We start from the raw sequence: 26,502 nt of genomic DNA on the forward strand, positions 1-26,502 counted from the left end.
TTTTTCTTGGGGAGAACTTTGGGAGCATTAGGATCCCATCTTAAGAGAGAGCGAATGATGACACCTCCTAGAGTACCGCTCCCTCCAGGTTTCAAAATGATTTGTTTTTTGGTTTGAGTGTCGATGCGGGGATTGGTCAGTTGGGGTCGAAGCGACTTTGTTTTGATCAAAAAAGCATTTGGTTTGATGAGGAATCTGAATGATTCCTTGGAGTAATTGACGTGCCGTCACCGTGAACCATCGTAAGACTTCTTTGAGACTAGCTTCTAAGACACGAGCCCTTATTTGTGGATTTTTTTCTCGACTGATGCCATACAAGGCACGAATCAATTTGACGGTAAGGTGCGACTGAAGGGACGTCATGTTCAAACCGTGTGAGACAGACGAAAAGTGTCTGAGGTTTTTATAGATTTTTTTGTAGGGATTAAGTCGAGGACGGAGACGTGTAAAGGACAGGCCCTCCCTCTTGGCACCAGTGGTGAAACAATTGGGCACGAAATTGCAAATCATCGGGGGTTGTAGGTTTCAAATCGATGAGTAAATAGGCGTGTAGAGTTTGAGTGGCATCGTCGTACACCTGAGTCAGCCAAGGCATTCCTAACTGTTTAGGTAAGACTTGCACTTGCGATTTATCTCGAGGGCTTTTAAACAAGACCACATAATGAACATTGAGACTGATGGTGCGATGGGCTTTACTTTGTTGAAACACATTTTGGGTGATGTAAACAACACTGGCATTACGATGATGCCCTTTGCGCGTGAACCAAAGTTTAATTTCTTCTTCGTCTTCTCCTAACATGTCGTCGAAAATAACCAAATGGGTTTGACCGGAGTCAGACATGATTCCGTCGTCTTCTTTAGGAATGCCTTCCACAAACACGATGGAATCGCCTTGACTTTCTCGCAAGAGGCTGTATGCCGATTGCCACTCTTTGTAACACCACACGATGCGATGAGGTGGACGATCGATCAAATGATGTTTATGTTCGATCAAACGTTTGATGAATTCGGTTTTGCCTGAACCGCTACGTCCAGCAATGCGCATGTTAAAGGGATGGCGAAGATACAAAGCCTCCCAACTGGCACGATCTAAGTGTTCGTCGATGACTTTGACAGTAGAGGAAGAGGGAGCAGAGACAGCAGAGGGAGCCATAGTGTCAGGAATGTCACTTGTGACACTAAAACAGACAGGATAAGAGTTTATATACTTTTTTCAGGACACCTTTATTGAATGTTTTAAACATGAACACGAAAGACAAAAATACATAAAAGCCAAAGGCTTAAGTACAACGATAAAAGGCACATGAAAACCATCAACGTGGAATAAAAGCAAGTTTCTGTACAACAGGTTTTGGGTAATGTTCTGACAAGTTATATAGGGGGTAAGGTCACACAAGTGTCCTCCCGAAAGGGTCTTTCAGGCATGTTCACGATAGTCCTATCCTGAGTGACGAGTTCTTCTTCTGGTACTGTCACTAACACGGGTTGAAAAGTGACTTTTTTCCTTGAACAACTCTCGTGCATACTGGACCACTTCTTGGGTCCAAGCCTCAAAACCCCTTTTTTCCAGGCACGTACATCTGTCCAGTGGGGATGTAAGTCACAAGCTACACACAAATCGTCATACACGTCTTCGGTAGCTAAAAGTTGACGAATCTTTTTTTCCTGTAGAGGTCGAGAAGTATCCAGATGAAAATGCAAGGCTTTGAGAAAAGGAGTCTTTCGTGACCATTTAAGGCCATTTGGTTGATAAGTACTGTTCGTAAAGAGTCCACAAGGAATCGGCTGGTAAACGAAATCCCAGAAAACAAGTCACTAAGACACACACCACTTGTCGACCCAAATTGAACGGGAACAGTTCTTGTAATAATTGATGCTAATGATCCACGGTTTGAATATGGTCATTGAGTTCCTTGCACGGGATCTGTTCAATCACATGTGATAAAAGTCGTGGCATGGATTCCTGTTGTTATAGTCACTTTGTTTTGGAAGCAATACACGTACTTTCTACCCAGAAATCTTCGTTCTCCAGTTGGAAATTTAAATGCTCCAAACTGTACCCTAACATTTCGATCATTCACTAACTCAAAGTGTTGAAGAAGGTCTGACCACTGAAACAATTTCTGATGAATCAGTTCTTTTATACCATTCAGGTACCAGTGATTAAACATCTGGTGATGTAACGGATGCAATTGTTCTTTACGTTTGACTTGTATTTTGACCAGTTCTCGGTAAATGCGTTCTTTCAACTCCACAGGCAAAGCACGAATGTTCTCTTGTAACGTTTCCATGACTAGGTCAGTCAATACAATTCACAATCTTCTCCTAGAGCAAAAGTAATCCACATAGTAAGTAATTTCTGACCACTGCCATTCAGGGTAACGTCCACGAATCTCATTGAACTCTTTTGATGTAAACTGTCTAGAGTGATATAATAGGATGAATGCACACTTGACCTAGAGAAATCTAACACACTGATTGACTTTTTTCACTTTCCTCTAGTGAATTTCTCGGCACAAAAGTTCTACAGTTACCCATTGAGATTTCACTCTGGCAAGTCCCTGCCAAACTTCCTTGTAAATTTTCTCTTGCAGTTCTTTAGGTTATGATTCAGTATCGTTTTTGAAATGGAGTTTAAGTACTGGTCTCGGTGATGTCCAAGATTTGACTCCTAACCAATCTGATTTCTTCTTCAAGGACATGGTAAGTTACTTCAATGTCTCGGTCCCTCTAAGGGTAAGTAATGACAATTCAGTGACCATCGAGCTTGTTCTAAGTAGGCCAAATCTTGTGGTTCCCAGTGGTGAAGTGGCACACCGCAACTGAAGCACTTGACTTTATCCCCTTCGCCCAAGTAGAAAAATCCGGCTCTGGCTAATTCTTCGGGGGGTGGTCCTCCCAGATACTTGGGCCATTTTCCTTTGAACGATTGAAGACGACTTTCAAAGTTGCAGTATTCAAACAAACGCACAGGGAACGAATATTCGTCTTTCACAGGTTCGTTTCGATGAGGGAAGGGTGACATGGACAGGAGTTTGCTCAGGGCTAGATGACATCCGTAGGGGGTAGACGTGAAGGTTGACATCCACATTTAAAATGAGACCCTGTAAAGTGTCCAAGAGGACGAGTGGCATCGCTTTCGCATTCCTCAGGTTTGACATGCACAGTATCACTTTCCATGATAGGGTAGTGACACTAAAGTTCCCATGATGCTTTACGGCATCGCTAAGGTCACAACGTACAGCATCGCTCCCATCTCAAGGTTCACAATCGCATTCTACTTCAGAGGCCCCAAACTTGAATTGTGCTTGTCTGAACTTGTTTTGTGTTTCCCTGAAAGTATTCATCTTGTTCGCTTGGTCTTCGTAGTCACAATGAACTATCGATCTTGCCTAGGGTTACTTTTTATATACAGACCAATACCGACGTGTCCATACGGTAAGGTGAAATGATTGGGACGTCGCACTCGCTTCTGGTACAGGATTTGATAGACTTTTTCCAAGGGTCGACTGACGATGTGGTGAGTGGGTAAACGTACAATCTTGTTGGGCTGATAGGTGGTCACTTTAAAGTGGTCATCTTTTCCAGACTGCAAGGCTTCTTTCAATACGCCAAAGTTCACCACTCGACTAGTACGATAATTCAGAGTCAATCCTTTCACTTTACACTTCGTGTGCACTTGTCCTTGTTTGTCCCGGTATTCGTAGCCGTAATTATTAGGACCGCCACTTGCGAAACTTAGAATCTTGTCGTCAGGGTGCTCGTCTGTCCAGGCTCCTAAACGGTCTCCTTCAATGTCGGGGTGCTGTTGACTCGGGTGATCGATGTAAATGCAGCTGTCCGTGTCAAAGTACAGGACGCGTTCCCCTAAAAGATCTGACGCTTCGTACAGTTTTAAGCGAGCATGAGCTGTCACGTAAACCGCAATGATGAAATTTCCAAAGGGGTTGGCTTCTACAAAGTCCAGATCTTCTTAGTAATTGACTAAGATCAAATCCTCATGAACGACGTCCAAGTGTTTCACAAATTTGGTTTTGTTGTGAATTATCTGAAAGTAGCGGGAAGGTTCTGTCAAATATTCCGTCTTGGGTAAACACGGTCGTTGTGCCATTTTACCCCACAAGCAATTTAACATCACTTTGGCAAACGATCGCCTGCCTTCGTTTTTCTCGATGTGATCTAAAGTAATGCCTCCTTGCGCCCAGTATTTCTCTTTGAATGTCTTTTGGTTTTCGGGAGTGTTACACCAGGACGGATAGCCACTGGCTTCTTGCTTTAGTTTCAAAAAGGCATCCACGTAGTCTGCGAAAATGCCTTTCTGAGTGGGGTCACCCTTGTGGTATTGTTGTATCTTGGGAAAGTGACAAATTTCATACACTTCTAACAGTTGGTATCCCATGTCCAGAGCTTTGAACAATTCTACGCTGACCCACGTCCCGGTGAAGGCACGTTCTTCCTGGGAGTGCTGACAAGGCTGGTCTTGGTTGCATGTTTCGGCACAAGTACGGCACAAAGGAAACATCAGTTTGTCTTGACAATGGTGAGGTAGCACGGGATGGTACAAGTCGGTGGGAGGCAAAACTTTACATTTGATGAAGCCTTCGTATTGTCAAATGTTTTTCAGTTCAATGTGTTCCGTTAACAATTGCTGGTGACAATATTTGCACACGTAGGGATACAGCGAACACACGTCCAAGTATCTGATTTCTTCTCCTTTCTCTTTGTCGGCATGGTACAGCAAACAGGTGGCATTGGTCCTTCCTCCGTACAAACTATCTCTCGGATTCAGGGGGTCCATGAACTGGTAGCTTTCCACGGTGCGTTTAAATTCGGGATTGGTTTTCAAACGCTGATGGTATTCGTGTTCCCACATTTTCACCACTTGGTATCCCTACTGTTCTAATTTTAGGCATCGCTGACAAGTGGCCTGGTACAAGTCTTCCATGGTCCGATGTAAAAACTGATTTTTAGTGCCATGGTCAATGTAATAGACGGGACATCCGTGAAATAAGCAACGATCTTGGGGTTTTCTAAGTCCCAGCCCTCGAACGAATGCGTTCCGATGGTCTTTTTGCCCCCTCCGTTGCGGGCATGCTGAATTCATTTGTCTTCCTTGTCGCACAAGTAATGTAACCAGCGTAGGGCTTTGACCGAGTATTGACGTTTGACATAGTTGGTCGATTGAGGACTGATGATAGCCACGGTGTTTTCAGGCATGAATCGTTGTCGGTACACTAAGGAACATGCTTTGGCAAAGGTGCAAGCTTAGCTTTTTTCAAAGGATCGACCCCTCCGTGTTCCATGAACAGTTCTCGAAATTTTCCACAGCAACGCCGTATAATGTCCATGTTGGAACGACAATACTTTAGCATTTCTTCCTGAAAGTCAAAAGTGTCCGAGGTATGGGGTTGGTACCAAGCGTAGAAAGCTTCTCGTTGTTCGGTACACATGTTGTCGGGGTCATAATAGTGAGCCTCAGGCAAATAGGGTAGAACGGCGTGTTGATTGGCTTCGGTATTGAAATAGTGTGGAAAATACCCTTTAGCCATTTCTGTCATTCCAAACATTTTAGGCATTTGACTCAAAGGCATGGCCAAGTAACTCGTCGAATCTTTAAACTGTACTTGTCCCACTTGCATGAAAATGAGATTGGCTCCGTTCAAAGCGACTTTAGGACGCTCGGTACCATGTTCCGTATAGTATCTGAGAAGAAACTGTCCATCGTATCCTGAGAAATTGTGAGCCATCACCGTGGCATGACGATGACAATCTCGGTAATGATCGACGTCCTCTTGGCTCCATGTCTTGTCGATGGGGTCTAAGACCCATTTGGCAAAATCGTCTAGCGTCTTTGGTCCTTGAAAGATTTTTCACGCCCACCAGGAATTTTGCTGCAGTGAGGGCAATAACTGAAGATAGGTTCTTGAATACACTTGTCGCATGCTCAATGAGCCACGCAGAAATTAGGAATGTGAATGCCAGTCTCTTGCATGCATTCTAAATCGAAAAAGATGAAATTGCCTTTCTTCTTCTTGTGACCGTCATCTTCCTCTTGATGGGGCTGGTATTTTTCCATAAAACATTGATGTTCATTGAAGTCCACGATGCGGTGATAAATGTGACATTTTTTCTTTCCTCGACAGACGTGTGCCTTGACATTATTGGTAAGTATGCCTTGTCCACAGGTAGGGCACAATCTCAAGAGTTGTCAAGCACATTTCTGCTGTGAACCTTGCGTTTTCAAATGTTGCTGGTAACGGGCAGGGCTAACAATCGTGCGCAGACAAGCAGGGCAAAGCACTCGTTCTTGTCCTTCGTCCAAACAGGGTTGAGAGGCCAAACATCCTAAACATTTCGATCCACATTGCTTGTGTTGTTCTCAATTGTTATAGCTATAGTCACATTTCTAACAGTAATAACTGTATCCCAGGAATGCGGTGATACTGGTAATGGTATCAAAATGTTCATCGTGATCATAGACATGAATGTATTTTCCATCCTTAAAGTCTTTCCCTCGAAACAACAGAGGCCCGCGCACTTCTTGAGGGTACACTTTCAAGGTGTAGCATGGAGCTAGGACATCTTGCAATTTTTGCATTTCAGGAATGCCACAGGATGTGTCTTTGGACAGGCCAACTTGTTGCAACAGGAGTTCTGCTTCACTTCGTTGTTTGGCTCGGTCCGATTTTCAAATGTTCTCCCAGGCTCTTTTCCATTCTACCGTGTCGTTCTTGTTGGCATAGGTTCGTCCCACCACGATAGCCCTGGCTAAACACATGTGGTCTTGAGAATTGTGAATTTGAACGAGGCTTGTTTTGGTGTTGCGAAGGACGTTCACCAATAAGACCTTTTTGCGCTGTCCGGTCCCTTGAGGAGGAGAGACGTGGGACATGTCCAGTGTAGCTTTTCCATCGGTGATGTCAAACTGGTCATTGGATTGTTGTACGTGTTGAATCTTGTCCGTGACTTTGGAAGTGGTCAGTTCTGTAGGGCTGCTAAACTCTATCCAAACAGGGGATTTCAAGCCGTCGTGTTGTATGGAAAGTCTCAAGCGATCGTCTTCTTTGGGTTGACATTGTCGCTTGAGTGTGGTGAGCAAAGAATCCCACATCTCGGTGATGAACCCTTCTGCTTTCTCTAACGGTACTTCGGACTTGAAATCTTTAAACTTCACCTTGTATTTGTAAGCCGTGGTTCTAAATTTTCTAGAGGGACTCTTTTCCGTCTCTTGAATGGAATAGTATTTTTCAGGATTGACTGGTGAACTGACTAGGTGCAGACTCTGTGGGTTTGGATTCTGGTTCACTCATGTCCACTTCAAAATCACTGGCATGAATTTGTGCCAAGACTTCAGCCCTGGTACGAAGCGATAGATCACATTTCTGCGTCTTACACTCTTCTTCTTTCTTCTCAAACGAATTGGATCGTTTCATCATGATAGCAAAAAGTCAAATGACTAAAGTTTAAACACCATGGACTAATTTATAGTCATGGCAGACCAGCGTATATAAAGGTATATGTCTTGTCCTTTCACTATTCATTTCACTCTCAAATCGAGCAGAACAATGGAAGAGACTACCCAGATCCCACGTTTCATCGGAGCTTTGTGAGGGGTCATTAGAAAATTTTCTTCAGACCAACCGTCGGACTACTCTCCTTCCTTTCGAGATAAAAGTCAAGATACTTGCTACATCTGTCAGAAGAAAGGGCATTGGTCTTCAGAGTGTTCAGACCGTCAAAAAAGCAAAACAGGGGCTAGAAGAGACAAAAGTCCAGATACCTGTTATTATTGTTAAGAAAAAGTACATTAGTCTCCAGATTGCCCTAAGAAACAAGAGGAGCTAGAAGAAGAGAGAGATTCTGGAGAGGACGAAGAAGAGGAAGAAAGCAGACAGGTGAAGAGAAAAAAAAGGAGAAGAAAACAAGAAGGGAAGAAAGTGAGGATGAAGAGGAGGAAAAGACTGACTGTGAAGAAATTCAGAAAACAGAGAGAGTAAGCAAAGAGACAGAAGAAGTCTATGAACTTTTAAAGTGCTGTGTTGTGAATTGTGAATTGGATTGTAAAAATTTATAAAAGAATAAATTAGGTATAAAAGGTAAGTGTCTTTGGGTTTTGATTTTAAAATAAGAACCTACACTCACGCACTCGTACACAGAAACGTACTATAGGGTAAAATGGGTTGGGTTTTTTTTGTTTGTTTTTCTTAGTTGGAATGGATGTTGGCAATTGAAAGACTATATCTTTTCGAGAGAAATGGGTGGCCCTGAAAAGGGCCTTTGGGTGTATGAGTGAGTTTAAACAATCAACTTTAACTGCCTTAAGCCTTTGCCACGGCCAAGGCCTACTTCCGGACTGCGTACTGTTGATGATGATGATTTGGTTGAAATCACTAAGGGTAGTACGATAGGCTTAGTGACAGAGTTGTAGTGTTTAGCACGGGAAGGTCGTATTCTCTTCGGTCGTAATAAAGAAGTGTGATACATTTGTTTCAGGCTTCTTAACTCCGCTAAAATGTCCAACAGTACCGTGACCGTTTGACTTTCACACCCTTGTTTCTTTGCTGCTGCTGCTTCTTCTTCTTCTTGTTTTCTTCTTACCTCTTCTTCTTGCTGATGTTGCTGTAGGAGAAAAGCTTGTTCCGCTTCCTTTTGCTGTTGTATAAATTTCTCCAATTCTTCTTTCTGTCTCTGTCTAAAATTCTCTATGTGCGATAACGAAGGAGAAGGTGACGAAGGTTCCGGAACAAATTCTTGCGAGGTAAGAAAATCCACAAAATCCCAATTCACCTCTTCTGAAAGTAAGTCCGGGTTCCCTTGTGTAGTCTCCATGGCTGGTGCACCCCAATTTATCGTTTTCTGAGTTTCTGTCATGTTGAAAAACTGTCACATGCATTGACTGCGCACAGGCGCTAGCGAATCTATATAGGACATGTGATGTCACAGACTGCTCTCTTCTGATTGGACGTGGGCTGACTGAATTTTGTAACGCGTGTTTGGATTGGTCAATGAACTCAATCCGTTTCAATCCTTCCTCTCCCTATAAATAAGCGCAGATCACTGCATTCCTTCACCGGTTCTCGGCACCCAAACATGTGGACAGACATGCAATCATCAACTCTTGTCTCTTCCATGATGTTCCGGACGGACATACCGATGTATGTCCGATCGAAGTAGACTACTGTTAGGATGACAGAAACAAGCCTGTGGATGAGAAGGATTTATGTGGAGAGGCAAAGAGGCCTAAAGATGGTTCTCATTTACGGTCCTGAAATCAGACATAGTTTGAGGACAAGACGAAGACCAATGCAGTGCCCTCTGTGTTACCAATAGAGTATGTTAACATAAACCCGAAGGCCCTTTTCAGGGCCACTCATAGGTCTCGAAAAGACATTACCTTTCATGCCTACCCCTTTTTATTTTAAAAAAAAATGTATGTTGTCTATATTGTGTATGTGTGTGTGTGTGTGTGTGTTATATCCCTCTCCCCTGTTCCATTTCCCTTGACGCAATACAGACCCACCCTGTTCAATTTCCCTTGTCCCTAAACAGGCCCAAACTATATTCCCATGTTCAATTTCCATTGTCCCTAGACAGACCCAAACTATATTCCCCTGTTCAATTCCCATTGTCCCTAGACAGGCCCAAACTATATTCCCATGTTAAATTCCCATTATCCCCAGAGGGCCGCGACAATATCCCCCATGTTAAATTTACATGGTCCCCAGAGGGCCGCGACCCTGTTTTTAATGGTAAGTCCCATTGTCCTAGATAGCCCCACTTCACTATTTGTGTAATTTTGCCATTTTATCACTATCCAAAGTGACCAATGATATCATGTAACTTGTACTTATTATTCAGTCGTCTCATAACTTGTTGTGAAGTAGTTGGCTCAGATGTATCATTACAGGTTTAGTTAATGCAACAATGTAACAAGAAATGTTTTATTATTGTAAAAACAGACCAGTACGAATACAGAGTTTTTGAACCAGCTTCCAGCTGCTAAAGAGAACACTTGTCATGTACAGTTTTCATGTGCTGTCATGATGTTTCAAAATGTCATGTACTTCCACTGAAATCAGTTCCACCAGTCCACCATCCTAAAGATCATCCACGCTTTACCAGGGTCTAGAAGAAATTCATTTGATGAAGGATTGCATTATTTCAGATAATTTGAATGTTAAAAACAAAGTATGATTTTTAGAAGAACATTATCAATAAAATATGCAAGGTAAATGGAATTTCTGGAGTCATGTCATACAATATTTCTGAAATGACTATTCCTCTCAGTGATAATAATAATTATAATAACAATAATAATAATAATAATAATAATAATAATAATAATAATAATAATAATAATAATTATGATAATAATAATAATAATAAAGGTGACCAAAAGATGGTGGACACTTCTCTCTGTGATGATATGGTGGGTGGAGTGGAGGTGGGTACAAATTTGATTGAACTTGAAATCTATAATAATAATAATAATAATAATAATAATAATAATAATAATAATAATAATAATAATAATAATAATTAAGACTTTATTGAAAGAAGGTAACTCATTTAGTTACAGAACTAATCTACCTTGATGCCTTCTATCTGTTATGTACAATATATACAGTATATACAACATGATGTGAAGATCTATGGCATAAGATGTATTTAAATTGAAGGTTATGTAAGTTTGGCAAGGGAAGTAGTGTGTGTGTGTGTGTGTGTGTATGTGAAATATTACAGATCTGAAATAGGTTAAAGGGTTGTTATGATCATGACATTATGTAATAAATAATAGAATTGTTACTTCTAGATTTTAGGTATTGGGGATTGGAAAGTGAAGCCAATAGTCTGCCCTCAGCCAAAACAGCCGAGACTACATGCTATGCTCTATTGACACAGCTAGAATTTGATGACCTTGAATATGCCCGTGGTATTGTCAATTGGCTAAATGCCAATATGAAGTCCCATGGCTCATTCAGATCAACACAGGTAAATAATACATCTGCATGACTATGATGCTGACAGACTGATAATACCATAGAATCAGATCAACACAGGTAAATTTATCTGCATGACTATGATGCTGATAGACTGATAATACCATAGAATCAGATCATACAACATTTTAAGACTTCATTGTTACACTTCTTTATTGTTTAATGATAATATTTTGTTACAGATTTGGGGCTTTAGACAGAAGTTGCAGAAACTATGTTCAGGAATGTGTATACATTTCTGAAGTACTCTGGAAAGATTGTGAGAATGAAAGCAATGGAACATTGATGCCAATTTTACAGATATTCTGTTTTGTAAATATTTGCATGTTGAACTTCAGTTATAGCAGACTTGGTAATGCAAGGCCAAGCAAGATAATGCTATGGCCCTGCATCCATTGTCCATTGTGTAACAGTTAAAGATTGTTTGTTACCACTCTGGAGGCCATATTTCTGATTTGAGTTTGATAGGACTTGGAATATCGGCTTATATCATCCAGGATCCTGTGACAAGTGATAATGAATGAGATCGATACATATTAACGAGTTTATCTTGGATCTGACTTTCTGAGCTTCTTACCAGTCTGAAAGACATATTTCTGATCCTGTTCTTAACATATTTGGAAATTGGACTTGTATCATCAAAATCTCACAATATTCTAATAATGTGTCAGATTCATACATAGTAATAAGGCAATCTTATGTCAGATTGGCTGGCTTGTTGCCGTTGTAGTTTCTCACACTATTCTAATAGTGTCAGATTCATACATAGTAATTAGGCAATCTTATATCAGATTGGCTGGCTTGTTGCCATTGTAGTTTCTCACACTATTCTAATAGTGTCAGATTCATACATAGTACTTAGGCAATCTTATATCAGATTGGCTGGCTTGTTGCCATTGTAGTTTCTCACAATATTCTAATAATGTGTCAGATTCATACATAGTAATAAGGCAATCTTATGTCAGATTGGCTGGCTTATTGCCATTGTAGTTTCTCACAATATTCTAATAGTGTCAGATTCATACATAGTAATTAGGCAATCTTATATCAGATTGGCTGGCTTGTTGCCATTGTAGTTTCTCACAATATTCTAATAATGTGTAAGATTCATACATAGTAATTGGGCAATCTTATATCAGATTGGCTGGCTTGTTGCCGTTGTAGTTTCTCACAATATTTTAATGTGTCCGATTCATACATAGTAATAAGGCAATCTTATATCAGATTGGCTGGCTTGTTGCCATTGTAGTTTTTTACAATATTCTAATAATGTGTCAGATTCATACATAGTAATAAGGCAATCTTATGTCAGATTGGCTGGCTTGTTGCCGTTGTAGTTTCTCACAATATTTTAATGTGTCTGAGTCATACATAGTAATAAAGCAATCCTATATCGGATTGGCTGGCTTGTTGCCATTGTAGTTTTTTACAATATTCTAATAATGTGTCAGATTCATACATAGTAACAAGGCAGTCTTAAATCAGATTGGCTGGCTTATTGCCATTGTAGTTTCTCACAATATTCTAATAGTGTAAAATTCATACATAGTAATAAGGCAATCTTATGTCAGATTGGCTGGCTTGTTGCCGTTGTAGTTTCTCACAATATTTTAATGTGTCCGATTCATACATAGTAATAAGGCGATCTTATATCAGATTGGCTGGCTTGTTGCCATTGTAGTTTTTTTACAATATTCTAATAATGTGTCAGATTCATACATAGTAATAAGGCAGTCTTATATCAGATTGGCTGGCTTATTGCCATTGTAGTTTCTCACAATATTCTAATAGTGTCAGATTCATACATAGTAATAAGGCAATCTTATATCAGATTGGCTGGCTTGTTGCCATTGTAGTTTCTCACAATATTCTGATAATGTGTCAGATTCATACATAGCAATAAGGCAATTTTATACATGTTTTTGATCAGGCTTGATAAATAGACCTACTTCATCATTATGTCCAGTAAGATTTGTTATGAGGGCAATTTGCAAATAATGATTAGGTGATCTTACATCTAATTGACTGAGCTTCTTACCTCCTGAGGAACTATATATCAGTTGATATGAAACTTGGTAAATAGACTTATATAATAAATATGTTCAGTACGATTTATTATGAGCAAGGTTTGCACATAATAATTAGAAGATCTTGCATCTAATTGACTGTTTTTTGTACCTCTCTACTGATTGTATTTCTTATAGGATTTGGGTCAAACTTGGTAAATAGGTTTGTATCATCAATGTATCCAATAAGATTTATTATCATCAGTATCTCAGATGAACGTGATCAAGATCCAGTAACTTTTTTTACTTGTTATATATTGCTACTCTGGCTAATTAATTTTCCTCATTTTAATCAACTAGAGTTTGTGTATTTTGCGTTAGTTCAAGCTAATTTTTCAAGGACGTAGGAGCAGCCATTTTAATCTGCTTATTTATATTTGATAGTGCATGATTTCGATAACTGCCACATGTGAAGAAATTTCAGTCAGAATACACCCGATTGCAAGAAAACAGCATTGAGTAATATGCCATCATTCTCTCCACTGTACATGTTGCAAATGAAAACATCTTTACTTTATATCTATCCTTCTTTCAAAAGTACATAATAACTGTAGAGTGGAACCCAGACTTTAATTCCTATGCCATTTGGATCATCAGTATCTTAGCTGTAGAGGGGAAACCAGATGTTAATTCATATGCCATTTGGACCATCAGTATCTTAGCTGTAGAGCAGAACCAGACTTTAATTACTATGCCATTTGGACCATCAGTATCTTAACTGTAGAGCGGAACCCCGACTTTACTTCCTATGCCATTTGGACCATCAGTATCTTAACTGTTGAGCAGAACCCCGACTTTAATTACTATGCCATTTGGACCATTAGTATCTTAACTGTAGAGCAGAACCCAGACTTTAATTCCTATGCCATTTGGACCATCGGTATCTTAACTGTTGAGCGGAACCCTAACTTTAATTCCTATGCCATTTGGACCATCAGTATCTTAAATGAATTACATTATGAGCAGGATCGTTGCACCCTATTTATGCCTTGATGTATAAAATAATTTTCTAATACAGACTAATTATACCATTATTTTGGGGAAAAAGATTTTCTCAGACTATAATAAAATAGGCAATATCGACAAGATTTAGAAGTTAGAAGATAGTTTACATTTGGTTTTCTCTTCAGAATACATAATATGCCTACTTAGTATAATGGTCAAATTTTGATGTAACCCGGATTTGTGATAACAAGCCAACTTAAATTTCTTGTCATTGGTTAATGTTCCTGTTTTGTATGTACTGTACTTTTGATGATAGTGGTATGTTTGGTGAAATTTACCTGTGACACTAATTATTAATCATTTATGCAAGAATTTGTACTAAACAAACCAAATTTGTGTTATTTTTTGGGGATTGTTTATTTATCATATCTGATAACTAAATATAAACTTGCTTTTAAATATAAATAAAGATATATATATATATTCTGTGAAAGCAGTAACATGACAAAACTAGTGCTAAATATGTAATCTTTGAGATTTTAGATTTTTATTGTATTTTTAATTTCAGTTGTAAAACATGGTTTAAAAAAATTAAGCAAAAACTACAAATAACAGTAAGATATAACCTGGACAAAAATACTAAAAGGAATCTCCATAACTTTGTGGACATAAGATAATGAGATAAGATAAAAATAGCAATATGGGGGCAAAGGTTGGTAAGACAGAGTATGACAATAAAAGAAACATGAAACCCAAATACACTACATATGTAAAACATATTTGTGTTAAAAGGTACAAGCATTACAACAACATATTAAGATACTGTTAAATATTACATATCAAACATACTGAAATAACACAATTATACGTACCACAGCTAAAATGATTTAAAACATAATAAGTAGACAAAACTAAAGTTTCTTGGTTCTAAGTTGGCAGAAAGGACACGTTTAAAACGGCTTTGGAACGTGCCAAGGCCTATAATACTAAGCCATATCAAATTCATTCTTTACCCCCAGACTTGGAAAAAGCACTTGTGTGGTTTTGTGTTTATTATGTTATTACGTATTTTGTCATTTGAAGATTTATGAATGATAATATACAACTTACTGCAAATCCCCATTAGACATGCATAATCCAGGCTAGCTCCTAATCAACTGTGCAGTTGTGTAACTTTGGATTTAAAAGACAGTTTGTATGGGACACATGAATAAATTTAAACTGCTGTCACATGCAAGTGGATATATCTCAAATGGAACATAGATGTTGGACTAGTAAGTAAACTTTTTTCTTGCACCCTACTTACTGGATAAGCACACTCCACTTCTATGCAAATTTCAGGGCAAATTTAAGAGACTAACAGTAATAGAATCAACATTCATTTTTATACTGAAACTCATTAATTTAAGATACTTTAAAATTCCGTATTTTTTAATTGCAAGAAACTATTAATATATTTGACTTTAAGGTGACAATCAAAGCATATTTTTTTATAAAAACAAAATGAAGATATAGTATCTTTCTTACATACCAACTAGATTTGTAATAATCATTTGGATAGTTGTGTAACAAGAAAATTCTAAATGATGTTGTTTTTTGTTTTTTGTTTTATATTGTACTTGAAAAGTCACAAGAATTTACCATGTAAACAAAGGTATAGTTCCCTGCTTGTAGCCGACTGATGAGAAAGTCTCAACAGCATTGTAACAAAATGTAATTGTTTTAAGTTTCAGAGCCCTTGGAGTCATTGTAACAAAATGTAATTATTTTAAGTTTCAGAGCCATTGGAGTCATTGTAACAAAATGTAATTATTTAAGTTTCAGAGCCATAGGAGTCATTGTAACAGAATTTAATTGTTTTAAGTTTCAGAGCCATTGGAGTCATTGTAACAAAATGTAATTATTCTAAGTTTCAGAGCCATTGGAGTCCGTGCTCTTTATGATATGTCATCCTTACGTTGCAAATGTTTATAAATTGTATTCTCAGAGTTACTCAATAAATTTGAATATGTAGTAATATTATTAGACAAGTTGAAAGTTTCTCCACTAATACTTGCACCACCACCACCCAAAAAATATTTTGAAAGTCTAAAGTTAAAAGGTTTTCTGGTTGAGTTGGTACTTTGTTGTTGTCTTGAACGGGTACATACTTAAGAAGTTTTTGTTTAAGTGCAGCTGGTGTATACATGAGTACCTCCTTGGCGGGAGGGTTTTTCTCCCGAGTTGAATAGAAAATTATTGTTGAAATCTTTTTCTTTCATTTTTTTTCACACCTTGCTTCCATTGTAGTATATTTATGGTAGTACTGTCTGTGATTATGTCACTATAGACTGGCTTAATCAGGGCAAGATGATTTAGTTAGTATATTTATGGTAGTACTGTCTGTGATTATATTACTATGTACTGGCTTAATCAGGGCAAGATAATTTAGTATATTTATGGTAGTACTGCCTGTGATTATGTCACTATGTACTGGCTTACTCAGGGCTAGATGATTTAGTTAGTATATTTATGGTAGTAATGCCTGTGATTATGTCACCATGTACTGGCTTAATCAGGGCAAGATGATTTAGTTAGTATATTTATGGTAGTACTGTCTGTGATTATGTCACTATGAACTGGCTTAATCAGGGCTAGATGATTAAGTTAGTATATTTATGGTAGTACTGTCTGTGATTATCTTACTATGTACTTGCTTAATCAGGGCAAGATGATTTAGTTAGTATATGTATGGTAGTACTGTCTGTGATTATGTCACCATGTACTGGCTTAATCAGGGCTAGATGATTTAGTTAGTATATATATGGTAGTACTGTCTGTGATTATGTCACCATGTACTGGCTTAATCAGGGCAAGATAATTTAGTTAGTATATTTATGGTAGTACAGTCTGTGATTATGTCACTATGTACTGGCTTAATCAGGGCAAGATGATTTAGTTAGTAATTCCAAGCAGCAGGGTTGGTTGGCTTCAATGCTTGAAGTTAGTTGACATGGATTATTCAATGTGTGATCTGAAGTGATTCCAAAGTGTTAAAGAGAGTGATTATAATGGATTAATGATGATCTCAATCAGTATAAACCAGGGCTTGATTGGTTTGACGTTTAAAGTTTTTCAAGATATCTAAACACGTTTTATCACCCAATGCTAGAATGCCAAAATCTAAGCAACTGAAACATCATTTTTTTTAAAATCATTGATAGATGCGAATGGAAATTTCAGTGGCTTAAACCAAGTTCAAAGAACATAAATATGCATTCAGCCTTTCCTGTAAGGCTGATTTGAAAATCTGCTATGGTGTTAAAAATGACTATACATGTCATGCAACATGTTAAAGCAATAAAAGTAGTGCCACTTGGGTGGGTTTATGATACAGAAGTTTAGGTCTGTGTAAAATGCCAGATAAGTAATGTAAGATTAAATGGGCGTATTATAAGCAATAAAATGGATCTTCTGGAGACTGTGCACATTCTTTCTTAAAATGTTTTGGTAGATTTTACATCTAGTTGTGGGGACATTCCATGCCCTAGACTCTAAAGCTTTCAAATAATGGCTGTGCTGTCTACCAACATATACAGTCAATTTTGAAACTTTGAATCTTAGGACTATCTTAAAGTTACTTTATTTAATTCTTAGTTTGTGGTTGTTGTCAGTTTAGAACCAATATTTTTTCAGCACGTGATAGATTACACATGGTAGCCAGTTTAAATGGTGGAGGAAGAACCCAGGGAAGAACTACTGACCCATGGAAAGCTACTGGCAAGCTTTCTTACATATCCACATTTGCTAAGCCTGAGACTTGAGCCCATGTGGACAGAGGTGAGATGGCATTGATTGGTAAAGGTGAACATTTCAAACCACTTGGTCATCCAGGGCCCCAATTCATATTTTTAATATCCTTGGTATTATGTATGCATCATTGGGTATTTAAATTCAATTTATTCTGTACATTTTTTACATACATTAATGGTTACTTTAGTTAAATTTATACTGCAAATGTATTATATCTATGTTACTGTGTGTACATAATGCTTTAGTGGTGGTTATGTTAATTCAATTTATACTGTTAATTTATTATATATATATATATATATATATATATATATATATATATATATATATATATGGGGTTTATTATATATGCATAAGATATTAGTGTTATGTTAATTCAATTTATACTGTAAATTTGTTGTATTCTGTTTGTAGAAACCAAGTTTTACTGTATACCTTATGATTTGTACAGGACACAGTGGTATGCCTACAGGCATTATCAAAATACTATATTCAGACATACAACCTTGCCCTTGATTTGGAAGTGACTGTTCATGCTGATGGGGGGTACAAAGAATATAGGCTTGTCAACCGCGAAGAAACCTTTGCAAAAGCAATAAGAAATGTAAGTATAGGTTAGATAACAACAACAAACAATGTAGGATGCTAAGATAAATGTATATACACAGTGACCAGGTCCGTAGAACCCGACCATGTGATAGAACGAACTGTGTTATAACCAACCAACTCTGTTAGCTGAAGAAAATGATGCATTCACCTAAAATATGGTAGGAGGACGGGAGATCAGTTTGTCTGAAAAACACTTGTACATTGACATTTATATAGTACAATGCATAATCCATTAAGTACTGTACTTGCATATAATAAATCCATGCATTCGAGTATAGATCACATGTTATAAACTTCATGTATGATTAACATCCCATTTGAAAATACAAATAACATGTTATATATAAAAATGGTAGTCCTCATTTTGATCTATATCCGATTGTCACTTAGAAATTCACTACAAGTGTTGCAAGTGGCACATGGCTATAGCTGTTTACATGATACATGTACATTTACTTAAATTGCCCTTGATTTTGGTCAGCTGGAGACAATATCATATTGCAGAGGATACACAGGGATGCGGCTATTGAGAGGGAAATGAAAACTTAACAAATTAAGAAGTTTATCAAACATCTTTGTGAGATACCCCATCTTCAGTTAACTTGATGGCCATATATTTATGGTTTCAAAAGATTGGAAATTTGTTTTTTAAGCCATTGTTGGTAGTGATTGTAAGCTTAACATTTTTTATGCAAAAATGAAACTTTCATGGCACAATAAACGTGTCCCAGTCACTTTGAAAAATGCAACAATCTATCAGATTAGATTGCTTTTATTTCAGTTTGGTGCTGACTTCCTTTGATGAAAAGTTATTTGCTTTTAATGAAGATTCTAGTCGACTTTCTTAGATGAAGGGTGCATGTGTTATTGAAGTCATCACTAACGGAAAGCCTTGGAGGAGCAAGTAGATGTATTTTTCTTATTGTGGCAGCAACATCAAATAATTGTAGAACATTATTTGAGACTGAGATTTTTTTTCATTTGCTTAGTATTTATACAGAATGATAATTGGTTCAAAGGTTATCAGTTTTCCTTGAAGTTTCAGCAAAACTACTTTTTTCTAGGTATATTTTAAAAGCCAAAGGAATCAGCCATCGTTTGGTCGATTGTAGCAGTTACTTTTCCTGCCTTCAAAAGTTGGTTGATTGTAGCTAGTCCTGGTAGCATATGTAGACCAACAGGTAGATCTCCATATTTATTTTTGTTTTTATGTTCTTTGGTTGGGGGGGGGGGTTGTGACATTCCTGGTGGCAAAGTGATGCTGCCTTCAACTCGTGTGTCAGAAATTTTAAGAAAAGAAAAGGCCAACTGATAATGAATAGACAGGTGTTCAGTTCTGTTCTGACAGGGATTACTATAGAAGATAATAGTGTTCTAAGGTCTTAATTATATGAGTGAAAAGAGGAATTTTACTAACTATCCACATAGAGAGGTCAGACAAAATAAATATATTAATCACTAGTGAACGATAATCCACTACTATTTCAGCTGAAAGATCCATTCTGATATAGTGCCTCATCCAGTTGATCTTTCATACCGGAAATGAAGAAAAGAAAACCCGTTGAGATCTCACATGACGCAGTACTTAGGTCAGAATAAGCGGATTATGATATAACAATGCTCTGTTACGGTGGTTTGCCAGTATGAGCAATGAATTTATTTATCTAACAATATATAAATTCCAGTGCATTTTAAATCAAGTTTACAGCTTCCTTTCATGTGTGCCTCTGAATTTCTTCACTCCAAACCCAAGTTGTATATACAAGTTTACACAGCCAACAATGTAAGGGCAAAAAATTACCAGATGATATATTTTGTTGCCAGTAAGGAAAATAAATCACAATTTGCGACAATGGCAAAGCCCAGTGTGATCCTTTAACAAACCCTTTACATGTTTTTTGTTGTTGTACTTTTAAGAAGAAAAACTTTTTTCATGTGCAAGATAATATATATATATGAAATTACAGGAGCCATGCCACAATGGTCTTATATTAGGATTCATACATAACCTCTACCCCAAAATTATAACAACATTTTTGCACATTACTTTTCCTACTTTTAAGATAGGAAAAATTTATTCATGTATTAGAAAAGTACATGTGTATGAAATTTCGGGAGCCACGCCACAATCGTGTCATATCCGAATTCGTGTTATAACAGAGCGGGCTATAGCGGGGTTACACTGTATGAAGTATATTGTGCATACAAACAATAAACAGTTTAGAAAACCTACATAGATATATTCATAGAAACAATAAACCATGTAGGATACAGATATAGGTACCACTCCGGTAGCCTAGTGGTTAGAGCAACCGCCTTGGATGTGGGAGGTCGTGGGTTCGATACCCGGCCGAGTCATGCCAAACACTTATGAAAATGGTACTAACAGCTGCCTCGCTTGGCGCTCAGCATTAAGAGGTTAGTGTTAGGGCTGGTCAGCCTGGTGCCAGGATAATGTGACTGGGTGGTACGTTATGCTACGTGTCTGCGGCATGATGCCCCAGTGCTAGACATCACTATCAAACTGCCACACTGCAGTCATTGTAGCGATATGACAGAAAAATTGTTAAAGCTATGTCAAAAAGGGAAATCACACATACAGACATAGGTATATACATACAAAAAATATACAGTGTAGAATGCTGACATATATACATACAAATAATAATGTGGGATGCTGACATAGATAAATACATACAGATAATAAACCATGCAGGATGCTGACATGTATAGATACATACAATGAAAAGTGTAGAATGCTGATATATATATATATATATATATATATATATATATATATATATATATATATACAAACAATAAGCAAAACAGAATGCTGACATAGATGTATATATAAAGTTTGTCTTTAATTGTATTCATGCACACATCTCTTTATTGCTGTAATTTTCGTGCATACTTGCCTGATATTTGCTTAATTCCATGCTGATTAAAGGCATGAGCCAATATGTACAACCATTTCCATTTTATTTTGTCTTTTCCGTGTTTAAGGCTGTCTAGAAAAGAACAATTAATAGAAATATTAAACAGACTCATGATGTTGCAGAGATTCCACATTTATGACATTTAAAATGTTGTATGTATATAAGTGTGTAACTTTATAGAATGTACAAAACATTTTAGCCTATTAAACAAATAACTCAGTGCAACTCTTATGGTTTGCGAAATGTTTTCTTGTGGCAGGGAATGTGATCACGCCTGTCTGTGCATAATGCTGTTGAATAACTCTTACACTGTTAAAGCTCGCCATATAAAACTTGAGTCAGTGATAGCCATGTGGGTGTAGATTATGTAATACTTTTGGAACATTGATATATTCTCTAAAGGTGGGGCAGCGGGTGGAAGGATGTAGTTACACACACATACACTGACACACTGAGCATGAAAAGAAAGATGATTATATAATTTATACATGCAACTGAAAATGGTCCTTTAGGGTCCTGTCCCTACCCACATGGACTTGGCTCTTGGGTCATAGCTTGGAAGCTATTGTATTGAGATTCCCACCCTATAAACACACACACACACACACACGCTTAATGAACATGAAAAGACAAATTTATACAGGCAGTTGACTTTGGCCCTGGGTTCCATCCTTATTCCCAAAGGAATAGCTCAGGTTAGTACTTGAAAACTGTTGAGATTCTCACCCTATTAATATATATACACTTACTAGGCACGAAAGACAAATATTGGTTTACAGTTGACATTGTCCCCAAGGTCTTTCTTTGCTTCAAGGAACTTATGAAAGACAAACTTGGGGGATGGGGTCAAAATGGGGGCAGAATACATGTATTTTATAAATACATAATTCTAGTGATGATGATGAGCTTGATATTAGAGTTGCCACTTGTTATGTACAGTCAAACCCGTTTATCGCAATTACATCAGGGGTGTAAAAAAATCTTTGACTTAACCAGATCCCGAAATATCAGGGTTTAGTTGAAAAATCAGCTGCAGAACAATGATTATGCATCATAAGTACCAAAACTGAGGAGCTTTGTTTCTAAGAGCAAATGGTATTTCTAATGCACAATAAAAATAATAACTAAATCATGCCAAATTACAAAAAAAAGATTGGAGATCATTTATATGAGATTAAGAAGTCGCACATTTTTACAACACTTAAGTTACATAACAATGTCAATGGTTTAAAGTTGTTTTTATTTTCCTATGAATAGCCTCATCTCTGCGGTAACCTCAGCAAAATAAGAATCTTCTCACGTTGACCAAACTCTAGGCCAATTTAAGTACATGTATGATTATACATTTTTAAAGTATTTTCTTTTGTTAGTGTTGACTAGTAGCAAAATGTAACTGACCATTATTGTGTGAAAATCAGTTGCTTTTGTTGATGATAATAGGTTCCGTTACACCGGTATATGCCAGTTTTTACCGATAAAGTTGGCCTCAGTACCAAAAAAAGATGAGGCTGTCAGTATCAACTTATTCTATTCATTTAGTCCCATATCCCTCTCAAATTTGATATGTGACTGCTGGCAACAACACATTGCCAGAAGGAGAGTTGGCTAATCTCTTTGATGGATATCAAGGTCTTTTATATTTGATTTAAGATAAAATAATACAAATGAAAGCACTCATCTTTCTGTTTCATAGACGTTGCACCTATTAGTCACTTTCTGCTTCATTCTCTTGTGTTGAAGAATCTGTAATCACAGTACAGCGATTGACAACTTCATTAAAAATATATATTTGGCTCTATGGATTTTTTAAACGTCACCATTGATGATTTATTTACTCTTGTTCAAAACAAATTAATAACCACGTGCTAGTGGGGAGGACCAGCTTAGTTTGGACTTTTGTGTGTTTCTATTTATAGATGATTGTAAGTCATGTGATCTAACCATGCTGAAGTTAAAGGCTTACAATTACACCAAGCATTGAAACACTTCAACTGTTTACTCTATAAATGAACTCTAAACCAAAGTTGTTAATTGTGTATGGATTAAGTTGGTTACTGACCGTGATGATATTGGAATAGAAACTGAGTTGTTCCATAAAGCATCATCAATTTTAGCCTGTCTGAAACTCTATAAATATTCGGGCCATTGTCATTATATATATTGAAAACTACTAAATTCATTTTAAATATGTTGTGTCAAACAAATTAGGTAGTTTTAGCTACATTTAATGATGGTGACCTGATATTTTTCTGAGTTTGACAGATAAGATCAAATTTGCGATGCTGTGTGGAATGAATTATATTGTCATTGTGTTGACATGTGATGATGTCCATTATGAATGCAGCTCATGTAAAGGTCAGAAATGCATTCATTCAATTGCCTTACTCTAAAGTATTGTTTACAACAGAATTTTCTCCACTCTATACAAGCAATAAGCCATGCATTTAAGAGATTGGTTAATTAGCACTTGTACCGATAAAATTTGGTCTTGTACCAGCTTTTTCCATCATTGCTGATACGAGGTACCAGAAGTAACAGGATCATTTCTTGTAAAGAGATGGACATTAAAAGTTGCATTTTGTTGAATTAATTGGATCCAAATGTTACTGCAGACTGAAACTTTTGTCTGACGTAACGGGATTATCAACTTAACAGGGGTCATGATATGGGGGGGTGATTAACATAACAAAGAGTTTATTTCGGGACTGGACGAAAACAACCGACTTACACGGGGTTCTCAAGATAACCCAACTCAAGATAAGTGGGTTTGACTTTATTTTAAAAAAACTTTCCAGATGGATTAATAAAATATAGTATTATAATATTTCAAATTCTTAGGGTCTCCCTTGTGTGTTCCAATTATTTTAGAGTTATTCTGATGGCAATTCTTCTTGCTATGTATACTCAATAAACTCTACACTTTGCAGAATTTGCTAATAGTACATTGCAGGTTCTCAGAAATCTTGAGACACATAGATTCATTAATATTTTGGCTTTCTAAAGGTACCTGTTGGGGAAAAGGTCATTGTCGATGTCAGAGGCAAGGGTACTGGTCGTATCTCTATAGACTTTCTGTACAACAGAGATAAGAGAGAAGATGAAGTTTGTAACTTTAAGATTGAAATAACCAATAACACAATGTCTCAGGAAGAGACTAGGAAAATAAGGCAAGTTTCTCTCTCTCTCTCTCTCTCTCTCTCTCTCTCTCTCTCTCTCTTTCTTTTGATCAAATTGTCCTATCTAACCCACCTCCATTTTCAAGCTAACCGCATATTTTGGTCCCAGTAAGGCATTATCATCTTATGAAATCTCTTTATACTATACTCCATGAAGAACCAAACGAACATGCTGTCTCAGTGTCAATGTTAGTGAAGATCTGAGAATGAGGAAAATTCTGTAATCACCTAGAATGGTATGGGAATTCACAAAACTTCTGAATGAATGGAAATTATTAAGTTTAATTGATTGATTCTGGAACCATATGTGCATTGTTTGAAGTGATGGATAAATTATTAACTCTAATAATGAAACAAATGAGAATTGGGAATTAACTATTTCATTATGCTTTGTAAGTAGTAAATGGGGTCACCCTAGCGACAATGGGAATTAGCATTACAGAGACCTCTGGGTCACTCTAGCGACAATGGAAATTTAATATGGGAAAAAATCGTGGGTCACTCTAGCGACAAGGGAAAATTAACATGGAGAAAAATCGTGGGACAATCTGGCGACAAGGGGAATTGAACACGGAGAAAAAGTCTTGGGTCACTCTAGCTTCAAGGGAAATTGAACATGGGATTTTTTTTTTTTTAAAATTTTTTTTTAAAAAAGGGGTAGGCAATTGAAAGGCTATCTCTTTTCGAGAAATATGGCTGGCCCTGAAAAGGGCCTTTGGGTTTTCTTCTTCTTCTGCCTCTAATTTCTTATTTTTCTCCACCAACTTCTTAGTTTATCTCCAACACTCTTTCTCTTCTTTTCTTTCTTTTTTTTCTCCTCCTCTTCTTTCTTCTTCTCTTCCTCCTCTTCTTTCTTCCTCTTTTCATTTTCTTCTTCTTTTTCATTTTTTTCATTCCATGCTCTCATCCTTATCCTTTCCTCTTCATCCTCCTTTATCTCTTTCATGACACCACTTATCTTGTCCTTTACCTTTCTCAAGTTATTAAATTCCATCTTTACACGATGGGGACTATAGGAATAGTGGTCTTCAACGAGTCTTATTAACATCTGCTCCATCATTCCTAAATTGTCTAAAACGTCTTGCAATGTTTGCATCTTGTCAATTTGGTTCGAAGCCATCTTCTTTGTAGAATGGTTTGAACGACGAATACTGTGGGTTCTTATAGTGAAAGCGCGGACGTGATGGAAAACATCCCCCTTAAAACATAAAATTGATATTACCTAGATCATGACCTAACATCGTACAGACGTGAAAGAAAACATCCCTACTTTTCTCATTTCATATAATATACTATCCACATAAGTGAAGCAACAATAAACAAACCCCAAATCTACTATTTACACACGCAAATCATTAAAACAAAATCCATAATCTACTATCCACACAATCGTATGTGAGCGCTTACAAAACCCAAACTATACTCTCCACATACGCTAAGAAACAATAAACAAAATCCATAATCTACTATCCACACAATCGTACGTGAGAGCTTACAAAACCCAAACTATACTCTTCACATATGCTAAGAAACAATAAACAAAATCCATAATCTACTATCCACACAATCGTACGTGAGCGCTTACAAAACCCAAACTATACTCTCCACATACGCTAAGAAACAATAAACAAAATCCATAATATACTATCCACACAATCGTACGTGAGAGCTTACAAAACCCAAACTATACTCTTCACATATGCTAAGAAACAATAAACAAAATCCATAATCTACTATCCACACAATCGTACGTGAGCGCTTACAAAACCCAAACTATACTCTCCACATACGCTAAGAAACAATAAACAAAATCCATAATCTACTATCCACACAATCGTACGTGAGCGCTTACAAAACCCAAACTATGCTCTCCACATACGCTAAGAAACAATAAACAAAATCTATAATCTACTATCCACACAATCGTACGTGAGCGCTTACAAAACCCTAACTATACTCTTCACCTACGCTA

The 26,502-nt window shown here is 37.3% G+C and overlaps 1 protein-coding gene across 1 annotated transcript in view; it reads left to right on the forward strand.

The window, feature by feature from the left end:
* LOC149773176 (complement C3-like) overlaps positions 1-26,502 on the forward strand; it is a 519,398-nt gene that overhangs the window by 398,322 nt on the left and 94,574 nt on the right. The window contains exons 27-29 of the mRNA XM_089946681.1: positions 10,814-10,992; positions 18,255-18,407; positions 24,358-24,521. Of these exons, the coding sequence (XP_089802807.1) occupies positions 10,814-10,992; positions 18,255-18,407; positions 24,358-24,521 (496 nt within the window). The remainder of the gene's footprint in view (positions 1-10,813; positions 10,993-18,254; positions 18,408-24,357; positions 24,522-26,502) is intronic.

The sequence above is a fragment of the Sinohyriopsis cumingii genome, unplaced genomic scaffold (assembly GCF_028554795.1).
Source record: "Sinohyriopsis cumingii isolate HCF-2022 unplaced genomic scaffold, ASM2855479v2 utg000837l, whole genome shotgun sequence".
Classification (NCBI taxonomy): Eukaryota; Metazoa; Mollusca; class Bivalvia; order Unionida; family Unionidae; genus Sinohyriopsis; species Sinohyriopsis cumingii.